General features: G+C 39.1%; 1 protein-coding gene and 1 long non-coding RNA gene across 2 annotated transcripts; both read left to right on the forward strand.

Moving 5' to 3' along the window:
• Positions 1–684: 684 nt before the first annotated feature.
• On the forward strand, positions 685–4,606 carry LOC103706770 (amino acid permease 8-like). Its single transcript, XM_008790990.5, has 7 exons — positions 685–989; positions 2,258–2,491; positions 2,584–2,677; positions 3,142–3,359; positions 3,440–3,579; positions 3,689–3,916; positions 4,038–4,606. Exons 1-7 carry the CDS (start codon positions 872–874, stop codon positions 4,461–4,463), a joined length of 1,458 nt encoding a protein of 485 aa, XP_008789212.1. The 5' UTR covers positions 685–871; the 3' UTR covers positions 4,464–4,606.
• An 842-nt stretch (positions 4,607–5,448) lies between these two features.
• Positions 5,449–7,988, forward strand: LOC113462646 (uncharacterized). The gene is made up of 3 exons (XR_015987475.2): positions 5,449–6,379; positions 7,350–7,452; positions 7,537–7,988. It is a non-coding gene; the product is annotated as an uncharacterized LOC113462646 (long non-coding RNA).
• The last annotated feature ends 10,988 nt before the right edge of the window (positions 7,989–18,976 follow it).

The raw sequence follows: 18,976 nt of genomic DNA on the forward strand, positions 1-18,976 counted from the left end.
ACAACTCTTAATTCACAAAATAAACCTTGACAAGGCAAAACAATAGTAAGAAAATAACCATGCACTAAATCAAATAACAGAATAATGTAATAGCTATAAACAAAGATGAAATCAAAGAAAGAACTCAAGGAAGAAGAGAAAAATCAAACATAAGATGATGAATAAATAAGTCAAAGGATGGATTAATTTTGATATTACTTTATAAATTTAAAGATAAAACACTATACAAATCGAACAACATATTTCAATAAAAATGATATCTTACTTTAATTTTCAGCAAAGAGGGGAGGGAAAAAAATGGAAACATGAGCCTAAAAATAAGAATAATTCATATACATACAGTGTGAAATAGGAAATTTTTAATTTTAATTAAGTAAAATTAGGAAGAAGTAAATATTTATTTAGCAAAATATTCCTCCAATTAATATAAGTTACAATAAATATTAAAAAATACTTGAAGATGGAAATATCAACCAAATTTTTGGAACCTAATCTTTCCAAATTTGTTTATTTGAGAACATGGAAAGTGCATCTAAAATAGATTTTTTTCCTGCATTCTTCAGTTAAAGCTTGAAGCATATCTTGTTTATATCAAGTGCATATATATATATATATATATATATATATATATATATATATATAATATATTATAAAATCTAGCAAGGGCAATAAGCGATAACTATGGCATTTTGGAAACCCCCTTAGCTTAATTCTTTTATTATGTTCTCATGCCCAACATTAAAACAGTGATGGATGCCTATTATTTTTGCGCCGTGGCGCTTCTTAGGCGTGTGCATTTATATATATGCATCAAGTCTGGCCGCCTTTGCTCAGAGCAACACACAGAGATTGAGAGAGAGAGGGAGAGAGGATGGGAGAAGGAGAGATGATAAAGGAGTTAGAGATGGGAGGGAAACGGAGGTCAGCACAAGACGTCGGAGGACTCGGAGAGGAGGACCTCGACGATGATGGCAGGCCAAAGAGAACCGGTAATGTTGGCGAGCCCATCCCAATTCATTCTCTTCCTCCTCTGTTTTCCCCTGCTTTTGGAGCGCCGGCACCTAGTCATCAACGTGCCATCAATCACGCAACCAAAGACAGAATTTTTCATCTTTTTGTTTGAGGATTTTTCTTCTTTCTCTCCCCTCCATCGCTCTGATTTTTTTTTCCTGTTTCAGATTGCCAAGTTCTACATGCTATTATCTTTCTCTTCCTTCGGATTCGCAGCTACCAACAACCGTTTTTTATTATATCGTCTATTATTATTTTATTAGCGGGGAAGATCCGTGACTCTTTTAAATCCATTATTTTATCTATCCATTTTTTCCGAGCACAGTCCGGCAAATCTAACGTCGCTGCGTTGGCGCCGACGACCGCACGAGACGCCGTTTCCGTCGCCTATTGGATAACGATAAGCTCCGATGGTGGCCGAGGTGAGGCGGCATCTTCGCCTCTCCTACCTCCTCAGCGAGATGATTCCGGCTAAAAATCCTTGTTTGACCCACCCACCCACAGCTTCTTCTCCTGCTACCGTGGTAAAAAGCCCAACTTGCAGCAGGAGAAAACCAAACACTGACGCTCCACCTTAATTTTGTTGTCTTTCAGCAGGATCCTGGCTTCTAGCTTCTTTCTTTGTGTCCCGTTTTATCCAGTGACTATCCACCGTCCACTCCGGTGGATCCGCAATTGAAGGGCGGGTTATCAGGTTGATGACGAGGCTGGCTTGCTATTGCCATGCTCGATCACCAGACATTTATTGAGTTTGTTCTTTTCTGGTGAAGAGGGAGGCAAAGCCACCCGGCTAACCATTTATTGAGTTTGGACCTCGTCCATCTTCTATTTTGGTTGCATCCTTTAAATTAAATCATCCATTCACTGTTCCTCATATACCATCCGTAGGTCAGCGGGAGCCACATGAACACATGGTAGGACAGCAAATCAGTAAATCGCGCACAAGAAAAAAAAAATAATAGAGATGATGTGTGATTTTCTTACACGGTGCATGTATCAATCCTGTTCGCTGCTCAGTTATCTTTCGGCCCGTAAATGCACTCTTTTTATTGAATCCATATGCCTTTACCCGAGCTAGGCTAGCTTGTTTAAATCGAGACATTTTTTTAGTTCCCTTACGGCCATATCCAAATGAGAGCTCATACTTCATCCAAATGCAGTGTCCTGTAGAAGATGCTCTGTGTTCGGTTATATAAGATACATATTTGTGATGTGATGATGATGGCCCTGCCGACGTAATTTGCAGGAACGGTATGGACGGCAAGTGCGCATATCATCACGGCAGTCATAGGCTCAGGTGTCCTATCGTTGGCATGGGCCACGGCTCAGCTTGGGTGGATTGCTGGTCCTGCAACTTTACTGATCTTCTCCTTCATCACCTTCTACACCTCCAGCCTCCTGGCAGATTGCTACAGGACTTCCAATCCCGTCTCTGGGAAGAGAAACTACACCTACATAGAGGCGGTGAAATCCAACTTGGGTGCTTTGCTTCTCCAAGCTCAATATTCTTGTTGTTGCAACGCAGCTCCCCTGAAACAAGTGTAAAGAGACTGATGATAACTTTGCTTGCAGGTGGAGCACAGCTTTGGCTCTGCGGACTCTGTCAGTACGTCAACCTATTTGGAGTTGCCATTGGCTACATTATCACCGCATCCATAAGTGCCGCGTAAGTTCGTTTGCCATCTTCTCTACCATGCACGGTCACAGCATTCAGTAACCTTCCCGCATTCCAAACGAAGCCATCTGTTTGAATGGCTCTCCGGCTATTAATTGAGGATTTTGGTTCCTTGTGATCGACTGAAATAGTATGAGGGCTAAGGTTGTTAGGAAGTCGTGTGTTCGAAAACCTTCCAAGCCAGTTCTTTATTAAAATTTCTCTGCTGTGTCTGCACTCATTTATTCCTCTTGGAGGTGAAGGAGCATGCTTCCTACAAGGTTTTACATCTTTGCAAGATGAAAAAAATTCTATGGAAGGCCAAACTCTCCATGCTAGAGATAAAGTCATTTGTGAGGCCAAGTCACAAGTGATTAGCCTAATATACACTGTTGATCCAGTATTCCCCAGGAGCATAAGCATTATTGCACTTCTAATGCCCGTGTTTTTTGATTCATCGATGATCGGTAATTCAGGGCGGTGCAGAAGTCCAACTGTTTTCACAAGAAGGGGCACCAGGCTGATTGCAGTGTCTCAGACAGTCTCTACATGGTCGCATTTGGGATTGTCCAAATTTTCCTCTCCCAGCTGCCCAACTTTCATAAGTTATGGTGGCTATCCATAGTTGCTGCAGTCATGTCTCTGGCTTACTCCTTCATAGCTGTTGGTCTCTCAACAGCCAGTATAATCTCAGGTATGCTGTTCTTCTACTATCAATTATTTATTTTCGATTAGTTGATAAAAGAACTTGAATCAAGTCTGCTGTTTCAACAGGTAGCACTGGAAGGACATCCATAACAGGAACAGAAGTTGGGGTAGATGTCAGTTCATCGCAGAAGGTCTGGAAGGTATTCCAGGCACTTGGAGATATTGCATTTGCCTACTCATATTCCATAATCCTTATAGAAATCCAGGTAAAATCCTTTGCAAAGTCATCTTCTTTTTTTCTTAAATGTCTTCGCGTACTTCTATTTATGATTCAGATAGCTTTTCTCCAGTTATCAATCTCCCATGATCTTTTAGGATACCCTGAGAAGCCCCCCGGCGGAGAACAAAGTGATGAAAAAGGCGAGTTTCATTGGCGTCTCCACAACAACAATTTTCTACGTACTGTGCGGCTGCCTTGGATATTCTGCATTTGGAAACCGTGCTCCGGGGAACATGCTCACGGGGTTTGGATTTTACGATCCCTTCTGGCTTATTGACCTCGCCAATGTTTGCATCGTAGTGCATTTAGTTGGTGCATATCAGGTAATATCATATTGGATAAGCCCCAGCGATCGATCCTGAAAGCTTCTTTCCAATCTGAAATACATATAATTTCGTGGCAAACAACAAACGTCCTAATTTTCTTAGTTTTCAATCCTATTAGGTATTCAGCCAGCCGATATACGCGGCAGTTGAAAAATGGATTGCCAAAAGGTGCCCGAACAACAAAATGTTGGCTTACGAGCATCCTGTGACAATTAATGGACGATTTGGATGCAGCGTCAATATGTTTCGACTGATTTGGAGAACAAGTTTTGTCGTGATAAGCACCCTTCTAGCAATCCTGATGCCCTTCTTCAATGATGTGCTTGCATTCCTTGGAGCTGTTGGATTCTGGCCTCTTACAGTATATTTCCCTATCACGATGTACATTTCGCAGAAGAAGATTGCAAGGTTCACACCCAAGTGGATGCTCTTGCAGAGCATAAGCTTCCTCTGCTTTGTTGTCTCGCTAGCTGCAGCTTGTGGTTCCATTGAAGGGGTAATCGAATCACTCCAGCACTATACACCCTTTCACACTAGATCGTAAGGTGTTGCACAAATAAAAGCTCCGCAATATTTGTGAGCAGAACTTTGCAAGCAGCCATGGCCGTGCGCTTCATGGCAGCAGTTGTATGTTCAATTTTCTCTTGTTATATGGTTTCAATAGCAGACTAGTCATTAACCCTGCAATGTGCTTCTTGTTCGTAATAATCATCAAGGGCCTTCAAGCTTTTGATCTGACGTTTGTGGTTCATGTACCTTCCAAATTATGCTTTGGATTCTTGTGTCTGGCAATAATGTATATCGCATCGTTACATCACCGTCCGGGGACCCTGGTCACAAACACTAACAACCTACTGGAAATTAACTCTAGCAAGGCACCACATAAGGTGATGTCAAGCTTTTATTATTGTAATTGCAAAAGGGGACGTCGATGAAAATTCAAACAAGAACACGGCTTTTAGAAACGATAGGAAGAGTTTTCTGTTCCCTTTATTAATTGAACACATGCATCATGTATGTTGGAAGCAGAAACCAGCGTAACTTTTGCTGTTTGCAAGCATCCTTTTTTTTTTTTTGTTGAATTTTATGAAATGCACAGTTCGTGGGATGGACTTTCGAGTTAGCAAGAACTCAGTGCTTCACTGTCCTGTTAATGAGACTGTTGGAAGTGATAAGGATCATTTGTTCGATCCTTTCTTTTTTTAGAGGAAGAGAGAGAAAGATGACTCTTCAATTATTTGATGATGATCATTGACTGCTGCGTGCTCCCGTTCGGGGAAGTTCAGCCAAAGTTGAACACTGTGGATGAGTCCAAGTGTCCCTTTGTTTTGCTCTTGGTGCGTATGTGTAGGGTGGGAAACAGGGAATGCCTATCCTGATTGGACCTGTTTTTTTGTTTTCAGATTTTGATGAATAATGGGCCAGTTTTTTTCCCTCCTTCCATCACTTCCTGATCTAATATTCCCAAGTTGACTCCATCAAACAGATGCTTGGTAGGACACAAAAGATGGAAAAAAAGAGAGAGAATTGTGGAGATTCCAAACAGATAACTTTGCCATGCACTGACGGAAGCAGACAAGGAGGAAACTCCCACCCTCCAAACCACTAACACAAATTTTGTCTGTATAAAACTTTTTCCCTTCTCTTTTGTTTTCCCTCTTCAAATCCCGCAAAACCGCGATACCTGTTATTTTTGTTCCATAGAGGGACGGAGAGAGAGAGGGGGAAGAAGGATTAGAGTTAGAGATTGGGAGGAGAGGGAGTTCAGCATGGGAGAGCCCGACGATGATGGGCAACCAAAGAGAACCGGGATTATTGGCGAACCCAAACTACCTCCCATTTTGTTCCTCTCTCTTTTCGCCTCTGCCCAGGTGACTCCAGACATTTGCACGTCATTGATTTGCATGCAACCATACACGTATTTACTTGTTCTGTTTTTATTCCCTCCCGTCCTCTACGTTCCGACGCGTCGCAATCCATCGTATTAGATTTTAAACTAATAGATGGTTTTCTTATTTATATTCTCTATTTCAATAGCTGTATCTGTCCCTTTTTTCGGATTAAGAGTTGATCCGAGAAGAAGGAAGAAAGGGGACTCCCAAGTCTTTTAACTATTGCATTTGATTTAATGTCTTCGTCGAAAACGTGGTGGTTCCACCGCACAGTTTTTCCTACAGGGACGGTCTTCTCAAACAGAAGAAAAGAAAATAGGAGAGTGATGACAAGACTCGTGTCTCACGTGTCTTAGGTCATCCATTTGGCCTCCAAGGGCCACAAAAGACGTCGTTTCTGCCGCACATTGGTTCGGGCTTGCGTTGGATTGCGACGTTCGATGGTGCTCCAAAATGACGCAGGACTGGGGTAGACGACAGTCGCCTCATGTCCCAACTGGCGGCATTCGGAGCACTCATTTTGACGAGAAATTATTAGATGCACCGGTGGACCACTCCATATCCCAAGGTATGTCTTTGTTGGATAAGAGTTTGATCTTGAATTGTTTAGATACAAAGAGGGTAACACAGTCACTGACTATTGGACTGGTCCAAAGGATCTTGTCCGCGCAATAATTTCTCCATCCTACCCACTCGCGAGCGAGTAAATTCTCCGATTTCAGCAGGAAGGATTAGCACTTATGTTTTCCAAAGAATTATATCTTCCACTGCATGTATCAATATGGTTGTATACATGATGAATAAAACTTATATGGGCAAGTTGAGTTGATTAGTATGGTGCACGATAACATTGCATTTGGTACAGAATATAATTTCTCATGTTTTTCTTATGCTTGAGAAAAAGTGTCCCTGTTTTCATTTGGTACAATGAGGATGTGCAACGAAGAAAGTTTGGAGTATAGATGTGTTTTGGATAAACTTTATATTAAAACTTTTATTTTATGAAAGAAAACACCTCTGGGTGCCAGGTACACACGCTAGAAAAAATCGTCAGGTGACAAAAGAATTGTTCATATGCACATGCATTAATTGCATTACTTTTTAATGAATAGTGTACAGTTGGGAGGCACACTGCTACTATGTACCAACTCTAGACATCTGTCTATCTGTAAAATAGCATTGTTTATATTGAAAACAGAAGTATAAAAGAAAAGAACTGTATTTCTGCCTGTCTATTATAATGTACTAAAGTAGCTTTTATATAGACTAGGATGCTGATAAAGTTTGGTAAGGCTAACTAAGTTTGGCACAATCAATCACAAATCAATCAAGATGAAGTTTGATAAGACCAATTAAGTTTGGCATAATCAATCAATCAATAGATTCTAACAGTCCAAGCTTTGGTTTATTACTAATTAGGTGCATATATATTAACTTTTTTTTTTTTGAGAACAACAGTACCTGATTGAGTTTATGATTATTTTCTCTTAATATTCATTACCTGTGATCTGAAGTTAAATTTACCAACAAACATGCAGGAATGATGTTGACGGCGATGCAAATATCATAACAGCAGTCACAGGTTCAGAGGCTTGCTACAGGAATTCCGACCCAATATCCGGAATGAGAAACTACACCAAGGTGCTGCTACCCCAAATTGCATCTCCTGTGCTTGCAAAATAGCTCTCTTTGAATGTAATACCGATTAGCATCTATGTCTCCCAGGTGGAATAGGGGCATACGGCTTTGCTTATGTGGGTTGTGCCAATATGTCAACTTATTCGGAGTAGCCATTGGCTACACCATCATAGCATCCATAAGTGCTGCGTAAGCTCATAGTACTCTTGTGCAAGGACAAAGCATTCAGTGATCTACTAAACCTTCCCAAATTCCAGAGAATGCAGTTGTCAGGGACCTTGACGAGTTCTTAGAACATGTTTCCTGATGCATGGACGCAGGGCGGTGAGCAAGTCCAATTGTTTCCACAAGAGGGGCCGTCATGCTGATTTCGGTGTCTCCGCCAGTCTCTACATGGTCGTCTTTGGGATCGTTCAGATATTATTCACAACTGCCCAACTTTTTCATAAGCTGCGGTGGCTGTTCATCATCGCTGCAGTCGTGTCCCTTGGCTTACTCCCTCATCGCAGTGGTTCTCTCAGCAGCCAGAGTAATTTCAGGTGCACCACTCTTAATCCGAATCAGAACAAATTTATATAGCAAACAACTTGACCATCAATTATTCTTCTTATAGCACAAACAAGTTGCTCGATAATCTGAATCAAACCTGTGTCCTCAACAAGTGATGCTGGAAAAGCCTTGCAGCAGGAACAGAAGTTGGCGTGGATGTTGATTCAGCTCAGAAAGCTTGGAACGCATTAAAACCGCTTGGAGATATTGCCTTTTCCCATTCATATTCCGTGATTCTATAAAAGAAATCCAGGTAGGGCAACTGCTGGCCTGCAGAAAAACACCCCGCGTCTCTTTCAGAAAACTATTCATGACCCGGATAACTATCATCCCTATGGATCTTTTAGGACACTTTGAGATCCCCCCAGCAGAGAACAACGTGATGATGACGAAGGGAAGCCTGATTGGTGTGTCGACGGCCGCAGCATTCTGCATCCTTTTTGGCTGCCTTGGTTATGCTGCATTTGGGAACCAAGCTCCAGGGAACATACTGGGTTTGGATTTTAGGAGCCCCACTGGCTCTGCGGCTTTGCGAATGTTTGCATTGCAGTGCATCTATTTGGTGCATAGCAGGTAATCCCCATGCCAGATCCGCAGAAGAGATTGTCCCTAGAATTTTTCATTGCATGACTAAGACGACGAGCATGTTGGTCCTTAATCTACAATTCCATTAGGTATTCTGCAAGCCGCTTTATGCAGCTGTGGAAACATGGGTTGCCAAAACGTGCCCAAACTTCAAAATCCTGACTCATGAGCATCATTTAATGAGCAACAAAAACTTTGAATGGAGCATCAATATCTGTAGATTGCTCTGGAGAACAGCTTTCGTGTTGATATGCACTCTTCTAGCATGCTGATGCCTTCCTTTGATGACGTATTTGCATTCTTGGGTGCCGTTGGATTCTGGCCTTTAACAGTGTGTTTCCCAGTTGAGATGCACATCTCACGAAGGGGCATCGCAAGGTTCGCACCCAAGTGGATTCTGTTGCAAAGTTTAAGCTTCCTTTGCTTCCTAGTCTCCCCGGCAGCAGCTTGTGCCTTGTGCTTCTATAGAAGGTTCGCAAGGTTCAGCTTTTCGTTGTTACACGGTTCAGTACCATTTTGCAACTGGCAAAAGGAGAGGCCTTTGTCGTTCTCAATTGTAATAATCATCAAACGCCTGTAAGCTCTAAGGATGGCAGATTCTAAAAATTCTAAAATGTACCTAAAACTCTATAGTAGTGCATATCATATCATTGCATCATGATATTTGTTAGAAGCACTGGTTATCTACTTGAAAGGGAACACCAGGAAGGTGCCACAATAATGCAGTCAAATTAATTTCAAACCTATACATTCAGATAATCTAGCATTGCCAGCACTCCAAATTGAAGTGTTAGGAGGACTGGAAATACAGAAGTTGCCAAAATATCTTTGTAGATAACCAAAAGAAGACGCCGGATAAACAATCAAGAACAAACCTCATCCATAGCTTAAAAATAAAGCAGAGCTTTTGGTTCTTTTGTGAACCACGTCATGCACTTAGGTTGCAATAACCAAGGCAGCATCCGATGGTTTCGCACATCCATCGCAAGGTCTATCAAATTTCCAATGCACATTGAAGAATATAAACTTCTCCTGGTAAAGTTTTGCTAATGAGTATCAGATCATGTTACTTCACAACATGATAAAAAGATGCCTTACGCTTTGAAAGCCTGCCGGGAGTGATATTATCCGATTGTTCAGCTTTTGTTATTGTTCTTAAATTTTCATCGAGCATATCTCATGGTTACTTTGAATATAGCATTATTAAATCTCGGAGCCTTCAGACAGCAACGGGGATTCTACACTGCAAGATCACAAAATATTACCTTGTTCGTGAAGCTCTAACTGAGTTGCTTGTCAGTGATACGTCTAAAGTATTTGGACATGATAGTTGAGCAAAAATAAGAAATACTAAGGGACAGAAAATAAGCACATGGATGGTTTATGGTCTAGCTCATTTAGATTCCCAAACAAGTACCCAGGAATAAAAATTACCGAATATGCAAACGGACAATGAAGCTGGCAATAATTTCTGAGATATGGTAGGCAGATGATCTAAAATGACAGTCACACTTTCATGTGTTAACGAGGTAGCAGAAGATGATGCCAAAACATTTCAGATAACTTTACACCCAAACAAAGATCTAAAACAACTGGTTTCAAAGCGTAGCTCCAGCCAAAAGATTCTCCATGATGCAATGGTTCCTGAGATATGGCAGGCAGACAATCTTAAATGACAGTTGCACAGCTAATGTGTTAAGAGGGTAGCAGAAGATAATGTCAAAATATTTCAAATACTTCTACACCCGAACAAAGAGCTAAAATGAATTTTTCAGAGCAAAATGCCAGCCAAGATTTTCCACGATGCGTGTCCTGCTTCAGCTCAGTAGACAATAGCCATGTGAGAATTCTATGGTCAAGAGAAACAAGAAGCTTACCAGTCCACAAGTGGAAACTGATCCAGATGCGCAATCAAGATATCTGATGCACAAATATGGAAGTTGTAGACACTATAATAAACTTCCAACTTCAGATGAATTTGATATGTCTATAGATAAGAGGGCTGGATTCATTACCAATCTAGTATGTCAAGGTGCAAAGTTCTTTGACACACATGACCTTTTTTCTTGAGACATGTTGTGGATACCACCACCAGGGTTTGAACCCTTGACTTCTCCTAAGAGGAGAGGGATGCCTACCAGCTGCCAAGCAGCTGAGCGCGGGTTCACAATCCACCTGCCTACCAAAAACGCTATTTGGCATCAATGCTAAGATAGGAAATGACAGTGTTCAACATCATAGATGCAAAGGCTACATGAATGACCTAATAAAATGCCAACTATCAATGTCAGAAAAGAAGAGAGGAGCGTCATATATATGCTACATGGAAACATAAAAAAACTATGAATGCTAGCAAAATGCAGGCTCAGCATCAGCTTCAGGTATTTCTTTAATAATAATCCGGAAACCTACAAGCCATCGGAATCCTTCTCATCCATTTTGCCCCAAAGAAGACTATATTCTATAGCAAGCTTCATGACATTATTTCTCATCACTTCCATCAACATTTTCTTAGTCCCACTTTGATTGACATACTTTTAAGCTCAAACATGAGCCCCAATCTTGACCAAGTTATAATTTTGTTCTTTGACGTACATAGTCAATTAATTTCCAATCTCATTTTTTCTAATAAAAAACCTCCTATATACTCATAACTATGTCTTTCCTATATTTCAAGAGATACCCACATCAGAAATCCTTTTATCCAATATGCTCATCCTTTCTGATCCTTCTTCACTCCTCAAATTAGACTTGCAGAACATTTCTCACCTTATCAAATTTACTTATCCCCTTATGTCATATAAAGATGCAAGAATAAGGACAACTCTAGGCACATTAGACATCATCCTTACTGCCTTAAGGAACACCTCCTCCTCCATCTACCTAATCCTTTGTACTATATGGCAGACACAATGTTTGCATGTGCTTTATTATAAGCTCATGTCAATCAATTTAAATTAATCTGGGGTCACTATGACAGCACCGCCATATGTAAATGTACTAGAACTGTAGTTCACGCATGCAATTTGACTGTACTAAGAAATACTAAATAACAGAGCATATTTGTTGGATGGAAAGCGTTTGAAGTTTTGAGCAAGGTGGTTTTGAGCATTTGGAAACATTTCTAGAGGTCCCATAGGATACAAGATACACCCAAGGAGGCTGAGGATCTCTAGGTTCATTGGAGATCTAAAAATGGACAGGAAAGCCTGGAGGAGAGGATGAGAAATGATAGTTGCTGCAGGTTGCTGGCAAATTTGGCTGGCAAGGAATAGAAGAGTCCTTAGAAACTCCAGCAGCCCACCTATGGAACTGAACAGGAATATTAAGAGGATGTTGGCTTCATACATGTCACTTGTTAAGGAGAAAGATTCAAGTGCTGACAAGGCTTCTTCAGGAAAATTAGAGTGAAGACTGCTTTTTAATTTTCTTTTGTTTTTCCTCCCTACTTGCTTACACTATTTCCTTCTTGTCTTCCCTTCCCCTTCTTTTGTAATATCTTCTTATTAGTAATAGAAATCTTTACGCACTTTATGCCTATTGTTAGACCACACTTGAAAGTTCACGATCCTTCATGACATAAAGAGATCACCGCAATAACGCAATGAATTTCAAACGTCTTGGAGTTATACATGCGGGGAGAAATTGGAATTAGGGAATAAAAAAATAATAATAATACTCTGATACACATCATTGTATGCAACTGATCCAGTAGAACTACAAACTTTCTGTAACTTCGAAAATCCATTCTCGAATCAACAGCATTTATTAAGCAGAGCTTGACCAATATATTTTAAAGGGGCTTAGTATGAGTCTTTGCAAAAGTTCAAAAGCTACTCAGCAAACATTATTGCAAAGCAAAACCACGAAGGCAGAATTGGCAAATGATGTGATTGTTGATCTTCATATTATTTTATTTAAGTGAAACATGTTTATAAACTTTTGCTGTAGGTTGTTGGAAATTGTTTCCAAAAGCTTGGAAAATTACGGTAATGTTTTAATTTAAAAGAAGAATGGAAATGAAAAATGTAGTCTTTCAATGTTAGGGAGAGACCTATCACAGACTCAAGTTTGAGTCTCCTGGATACCATGCAAAGGAAGATTTCATGACTGGAAATTAAGCTTATCAATCCAAGTGAAGAAGGAGACTGCAATCTAGGTTATCAAGGCTCTATTTCTACAGGTACAGGTACAGCTGTTTTTCTTCTCCTCCTTGCCATTTTTCTTTCACTTAATTCTAGGTTAATGCAGCAGCACCCATCCACCATTGTCCCCTTCAAATCCCTGCTTTCACTGCTAAAGCCTTCTCCCACTGAACACTATTCAGAATTTTTGGCCCCACCAGGAACACAGGTGATATCAGCAGGAAGGCAGCTCCATCACATTAGTTTTCGGAGAACACCAGTGCCAATATTCATATTGAGAAGCCCGCTTAGGGTCAAATGATCCCATTATTTGAAATGTCAAATGCCCAAGAGGCAGTATGACAATTGTCTATATTGATTGCTTTTTTTTATATAAAAGATGTACAAGAATTGTAAATAGCAGATATATTTCCTGTTTACAAACAATTGGAAGCAAAATCAAAATACTTGATCTATGTTCTACTATTAGAAAAAATAAAATTGGTAATTCAACCATATGTAACCTGGACTATTATCCTCTAAAGTATATCCAATATATCACAACACAGCAGAGTTGAAGCATCAAAGACAACCTGAACAACATATGCAATAGGGTTAGACAGGAGAAAGATTGCCGGATGCAGCCTTCATGACATTATATAGGTTTGAAGTCTCAATGAGAGGATGGAAGAGAAACGGGAGTAAGAAATGGTCACTTGGAGATCAAAGCAGATAGGCAACCAAGCAACATAGAAGTTTTCGCAAGAACTACTGAAGAATCAGATGATGATAATACTTGCACTGTGCTAGGGTAAGAGATGGTAAAATCAAAAGCATCCACTTAAAAACAATACCATCTAGGAACCTAAAGTGACTTGCAATCAATGTGAAGAAGCTTATACTATCAATGATACATATTGAGACCAGCAGATTAAGTTGAAAAAGTCAGGAGAAAAATTCTATGCCAGAAGAAGGGGAGCTCAGGATCCAAAATTTTTTGCAAAGGTAGCTGATGTTTCATCAGATATAAGCGGCAAAAGCATTGAAACTAGCAATGGTCATGTAAATTAGATAAAAAATACAGATGCAAATGCTAAAATATGAAGGGCAAGCAATGTTGACATAATCATTAATGTAAGCATTTTGTATCTATTTGACATTATCAAAACACAAATTGCTGTAGGACCCGTTTCCCCTTCCAGTACTAAACGAACCAAATGTGGGAGTAGATTTATGACTTATTTACTATAGTAAAAAAAGCAAACAAGAACCTGATATCATTGAAACCTTATTTTCTCCAGCATAATAAAAAAAATGTTTTAAGTCATTGGTAGGATGAATCAAACTTTATGCTCGAATTTGGATGATCAGACAATGGACATGAAAATGGTAGACCCCAAACTTCACCTAAATAATTGCAGAGGGAACCATTCAGCATACAGACTGGACAGCAGAGAGCGAAACAGCTAGCATTTTGTGGTTCAGTGAGCTGGCAGCTCGGGATACAGACTATTAGTAGGTTCTTTGCCCATACTAGTCTGAGATTTCGTTCTAGACAAAGAGAAAAAATAGTAAATTGAAAAAGGTGGATCAGCAGCATTACCTCAACTATAAAGTTAAGAACCTTCTTGGCTAGCTAAGAGATAAAGTATAAGTGTAGAAAAAATTGAAGCAAGGGAAAGGTCATGTCCTAACAGCCTTGAAACTCGGACCCTGGTTTGATTGAAATGATTCTGTCCAAATTAGTCCCAGTTATTTTCAGGTTCATTTAGATTGGAAACAAAGCTATCCCCTTGCAACCTGGAATTTTAACAAGTTATTCTCAAACTTAAAATTCATTGTCAATCACCCCAATATGTTGGTGTAGAATCTTACTTCGGTGATATGAAGTAAAACCACTTAAGCGTATTAGAAACAAGTACTGCAACAACCATAAGAAGATGGATAATTTTTTTTAGAAAAAAAATGGGACTAATTCATTAAGAACATGAATTAAAACGCTAAAAGAAGGATCCCAAGGATGGCATCCTCTCCAAACGATCAACAAGGTTCAGCTTACAAGAATAAAAAACTAAGCACAGGCATTATCTTCCATCACTTCTTGTCACTTACACTACCAATCCAACCTTTTGAGAACAATATAATCTGCTCCCCAACATTGTTCACACCTTCGGATTGACCCCTGACTGATCAGATGGCAACCTCGATAGGTGGATTCTCAAATCCTAAAACAAAAATGGGGTGGACTTAACCAAATACGTTTTTAAAAAAACAACTATGTTTTACTCAAATGTTAAAGATCACAAATTAGGGGAAAAAATGACATGAATGGAAGATTAGCACTCAACCATCCATATAAAGCATTAGAAACAAGAACTTTGTTTTTTATTTCCAAACATATCATGGAAAGTGCCATCACACAGTCATATATTGCTAATATATTCCGCATCTAAATTTTCGTTCAATTCCAAAATTTTATAGCACATACGAAAGAAACTCAAATCAAAGGCTCCAACAAATCACAAAACGAAACCTCACACAGGTAGAAAAATATCAAATTGACAAACACCCGACTGCTACTAGCAAGAAAGATCAAAGATTTTCCATAGATATAGAGAGAAACAGCCACAGATATTTAACTAAAAACATAGAGAATGTACATTTGGGGATCAAACGGAGGAAAGAACATCAAGATTCATACAAGACGAGCAAAGAAAGATTTCCTCCACAACAAAACCTAATCACATTTGTGAAAGTAAATAGAGGGGATCAAATAAAATAAGCTAAGAAGCATCACATTTCCCAGAGAGCGACGAAATCTATGTGCGAGAGGGGAACGAGGAGCGAACCCAAAAAGGTATATCTGTTAGCGGCCGAGATAAAGACTGCTGCCTGGCTTCACCCTGTCTGCCGTATATGTACACCGTATACGAAGGGATGGCGGAGATCCGGACGCCGGGTCATGGATCTAGGACGGAAGGCGGGAGTGGAGGCGCCGAGGGGCGGCGGCGCCGCCGGAGGGGCCCGAGTTCCTGGGAGGCGAGGAGGAAACCCTCGGTGGCCATCGGGAGACAGGAGAGAGGGGAAGCCGGAAGGAGGGGAAGGGGAAAAGAAGTGGAGGGATGGAGCATCGGGGAGATCGGACGGCTTTGGAAGTCGGTTTATTATTTTCTTTGGTTGTCGTTCCCGCTCTCTCCGGGGGAGAAAGCGAGGCTTTAAAGGCGCACCAGGGTTTTGTTTGGACCCCGGCAGCCGTTTCAATTTACCGACATGCCAAAGGTTTTAAATTCCTCGATATTTATTTTTTAAAACGTTCTTATAAATAATTATAAAAAAGATCTGGGCCGAGGCCCAATTGTGTTATCGGCATAGAGGGAAAAGAAGTCATTGATTTCATCTAAATAGTTCCACTGGGACTTTGAGATAAGTGCATTGTCGACAAGCTGGCATCCTTCGACTGTGACATGACAATGTTCAGAATAAACATTATCATATTAAATTCTTCTATACAATCTTGACTACTTTATTATAGAAATTATATAGGATAATAATGTCAGAACATAGGACTACACTAACACAAGATACTCAACTCCATGAAATCACATTACAATCTAGTTGACCTACTCTAAGAATGTAGTGCAATTTAAGGTCTATTTTTAATAGAAATGTATTTCCACTAATTACAAAGATGCAAAGCGCAGTTAACTATAAGTTTTGTATTTGCATGCAAAGTTATCCATTGATTGAATGTGGATTTCAAAATGCATCATTCATTGCATTCCACCCCAATGAAAAGCTCAGTGCCAACCATCTAAATTACACGCATAGGTGATAAGGGCCATGGGCCTAAGGCCCATAGATTTAATCTTCTTAAAGAGCTCGCCAAGTTTATGTTTCCTCGAGGCACTGCTTCGATCAGCCAGCCAGCTAAAGCGAAGAAAAATATACTAATTCCTTTCGAGGGATCTTATGTCGCTAGCGCAAATCTAAGAGAGAAAAAAAAGGGCACTTCCTTAAAACTACTCTGCCACCTCGTGAAATGATGCCGAGGCATAATTTATCCCTCATTCTCCTTCCTCTTTTAGTCTGCGGACCAGCAAATCAGTAATGGCGATGGACGCCAACCATCTCGTCCTTTCCCCTCCCATCGGTTTTTTGGTCAACACCGACCCTCTTGCTCAGGTATGCCGAACCGCATGCCATCTGAGGTCATATCGATCTAAAAATGCAAACCAAAAATTTTTTAAAAACAAAAAAAATATTAAAAATGCATAAAAAATATTAAATATTTAAAATGCAAACCAAAAATTAAATGAAAAATTAAAATATTTACTGGAACAAAATTAGGATTAAAAAAAATAAAATTGAGCCACATAAGAAGAAGGCTCTCTCTACTCACGCCTCACCAAAGACAACATCTTTCATTCTTTCCCTTCTTTCTATTTTCTCCTATTTATAAAACACACTGTCTCTTGCATCTCGCTACAACTAAAATATAAACTCAAATATATTAAGCCTAAAGTTCCACCAAACTAAAATAGGCTCACACTAAAAGACAAACTATTGCAACTCGTATTGGAATAAAAAATAAAGATAAACTAGGAATAGAATCTTCATATAAATAGGACAAGTAGTGAACTTCCAATACTCTCTCTCATTGTGAAATTCATGCCAACAATATTAAACTTGTCAAAATTATACAATAACATCAATATGTAATAACTATCGAACCAATTAAATAATAAAGCTTCTTTATTAGTTTGAATAGTTACTCCTTCATCGGCTCGTACTCTTCGATGCATATGTCAAAATCGACGATGTGCTTCAACACTTTTTCTCAGCATTGATTCCATATTTACTATACTAATATTTCATATAACATCTAACTTATGCCAACAAGCATCAAGTTGCTAGTTGCGATCACTATGAGCATCGGTTTTTTATCTTTACTTGAGTAGCTTTAAGTATCTATATATAGTTCTACACATGAAATCAAATCCTCATACATAGAGTCTTCGAATAACTTAAAAGTTAGGTGTAGCTTCAAAATTAAATGATGTACCAAAAATTATGTTGAATAGTATGGCATAACATGAATCATCTCTACCAAGCATATCTTTTTGCTGCTTGATCTCTAAAGCTACTTCAAAATTAGTCAACTTTCAATTATCATGGCTTGAGCACAAGACTCTTTTGTAGAATTTGATTCCTCAATATAAATTTCTACAACTAGATCAACTTTAACATCATTTGATTCTTTAATTGATTTTTCAATTATGATCTTTTTTGAACTTGATACAATATCCATACGCATAAATTCTTCTTGCTTCAAATTTTCTTCTGAACCTGATTGATTCTCAAGCTAATTAACCTCTTGCCATGCTTTAAGTCCTCCGAACTTGATCCCGTCTCTAAGTGATCAAGCTCCTCCTACTTCAAATCTTCATCTTTAACCCAACTTTGTTCTTCTTTTGGATTTTGATGAAAGCTTAAAACCAAAATCCATTCTTCAGGTAATTTTTATTTGAGCTATCTTAACTTGCTAGAACTTGAGTGGAGGGTCGCAAGAATATCCCAAGTTTTCTTCGCCTCTTGTATATTCTGGATATGGATATAATTTTCTTTATCAACTGAAACTTGAATAATTTACATTACCTTCCTAAATTTCAAATTCTACCTCCTTCCTACAATCTTATTGTTGAGAGTATCTATTGGCATCGTCTTTAACTCATCCAAAATATCCCATAAATCTTGTTCTATCAAATAAGACTTGACAATAACTTTCTAAATTAGATATTGGGTATTATTTAAATTATGAAAAGAAATAGTAGTAGTAAAAGCAGCTATATTGATGCTAGTGTGGTCTAGCATATTGAACCTATTGGGAGAGAATATAGTAGCATCAACCATATGATTTACCTCTTGAATTATTAAAATAAAAATCCACATGTTTGCATCACGTACAACAAAATACTAGAAGATGTTCAACCACACCAAGCTATGAACACATGAACCACCAACAATCAAATTGCTGTTCTAAAAATTGTGCTCCGAATAAATCTGATCGAAACTGCAAACCACTCGACCACTCTCCAACCTCACTTTGATATTATGTAGAATGTCATGCTACTTGGAGTAAATCGATCGTGCCATTTTAAGATCTAGAGCAATCACACAAAAAAAATAGCAAGAAAGTGATGGTGAAAAAAACATTAGAAGAAAGAAAAAATATTTATTAAAAAAAATGATCTACACAAGAAGACTCTCTA

Source organism: Phoenix dactylifera, chromosome 5, assembly GCF_051530095.1.
Source record: "Phoenix dactylifera cultivar Ajwa chromosome 5, Ajwa_hap1_PhDact_Kaust_v1.1, whole genome shotgun sequence".
Classification (NCBI taxonomy): Eukaryota; Viridiplantae; Streptophyta; class Magnoliopsida; order Arecales; family Arecaceae; genus Phoenix; species Phoenix dactylifera.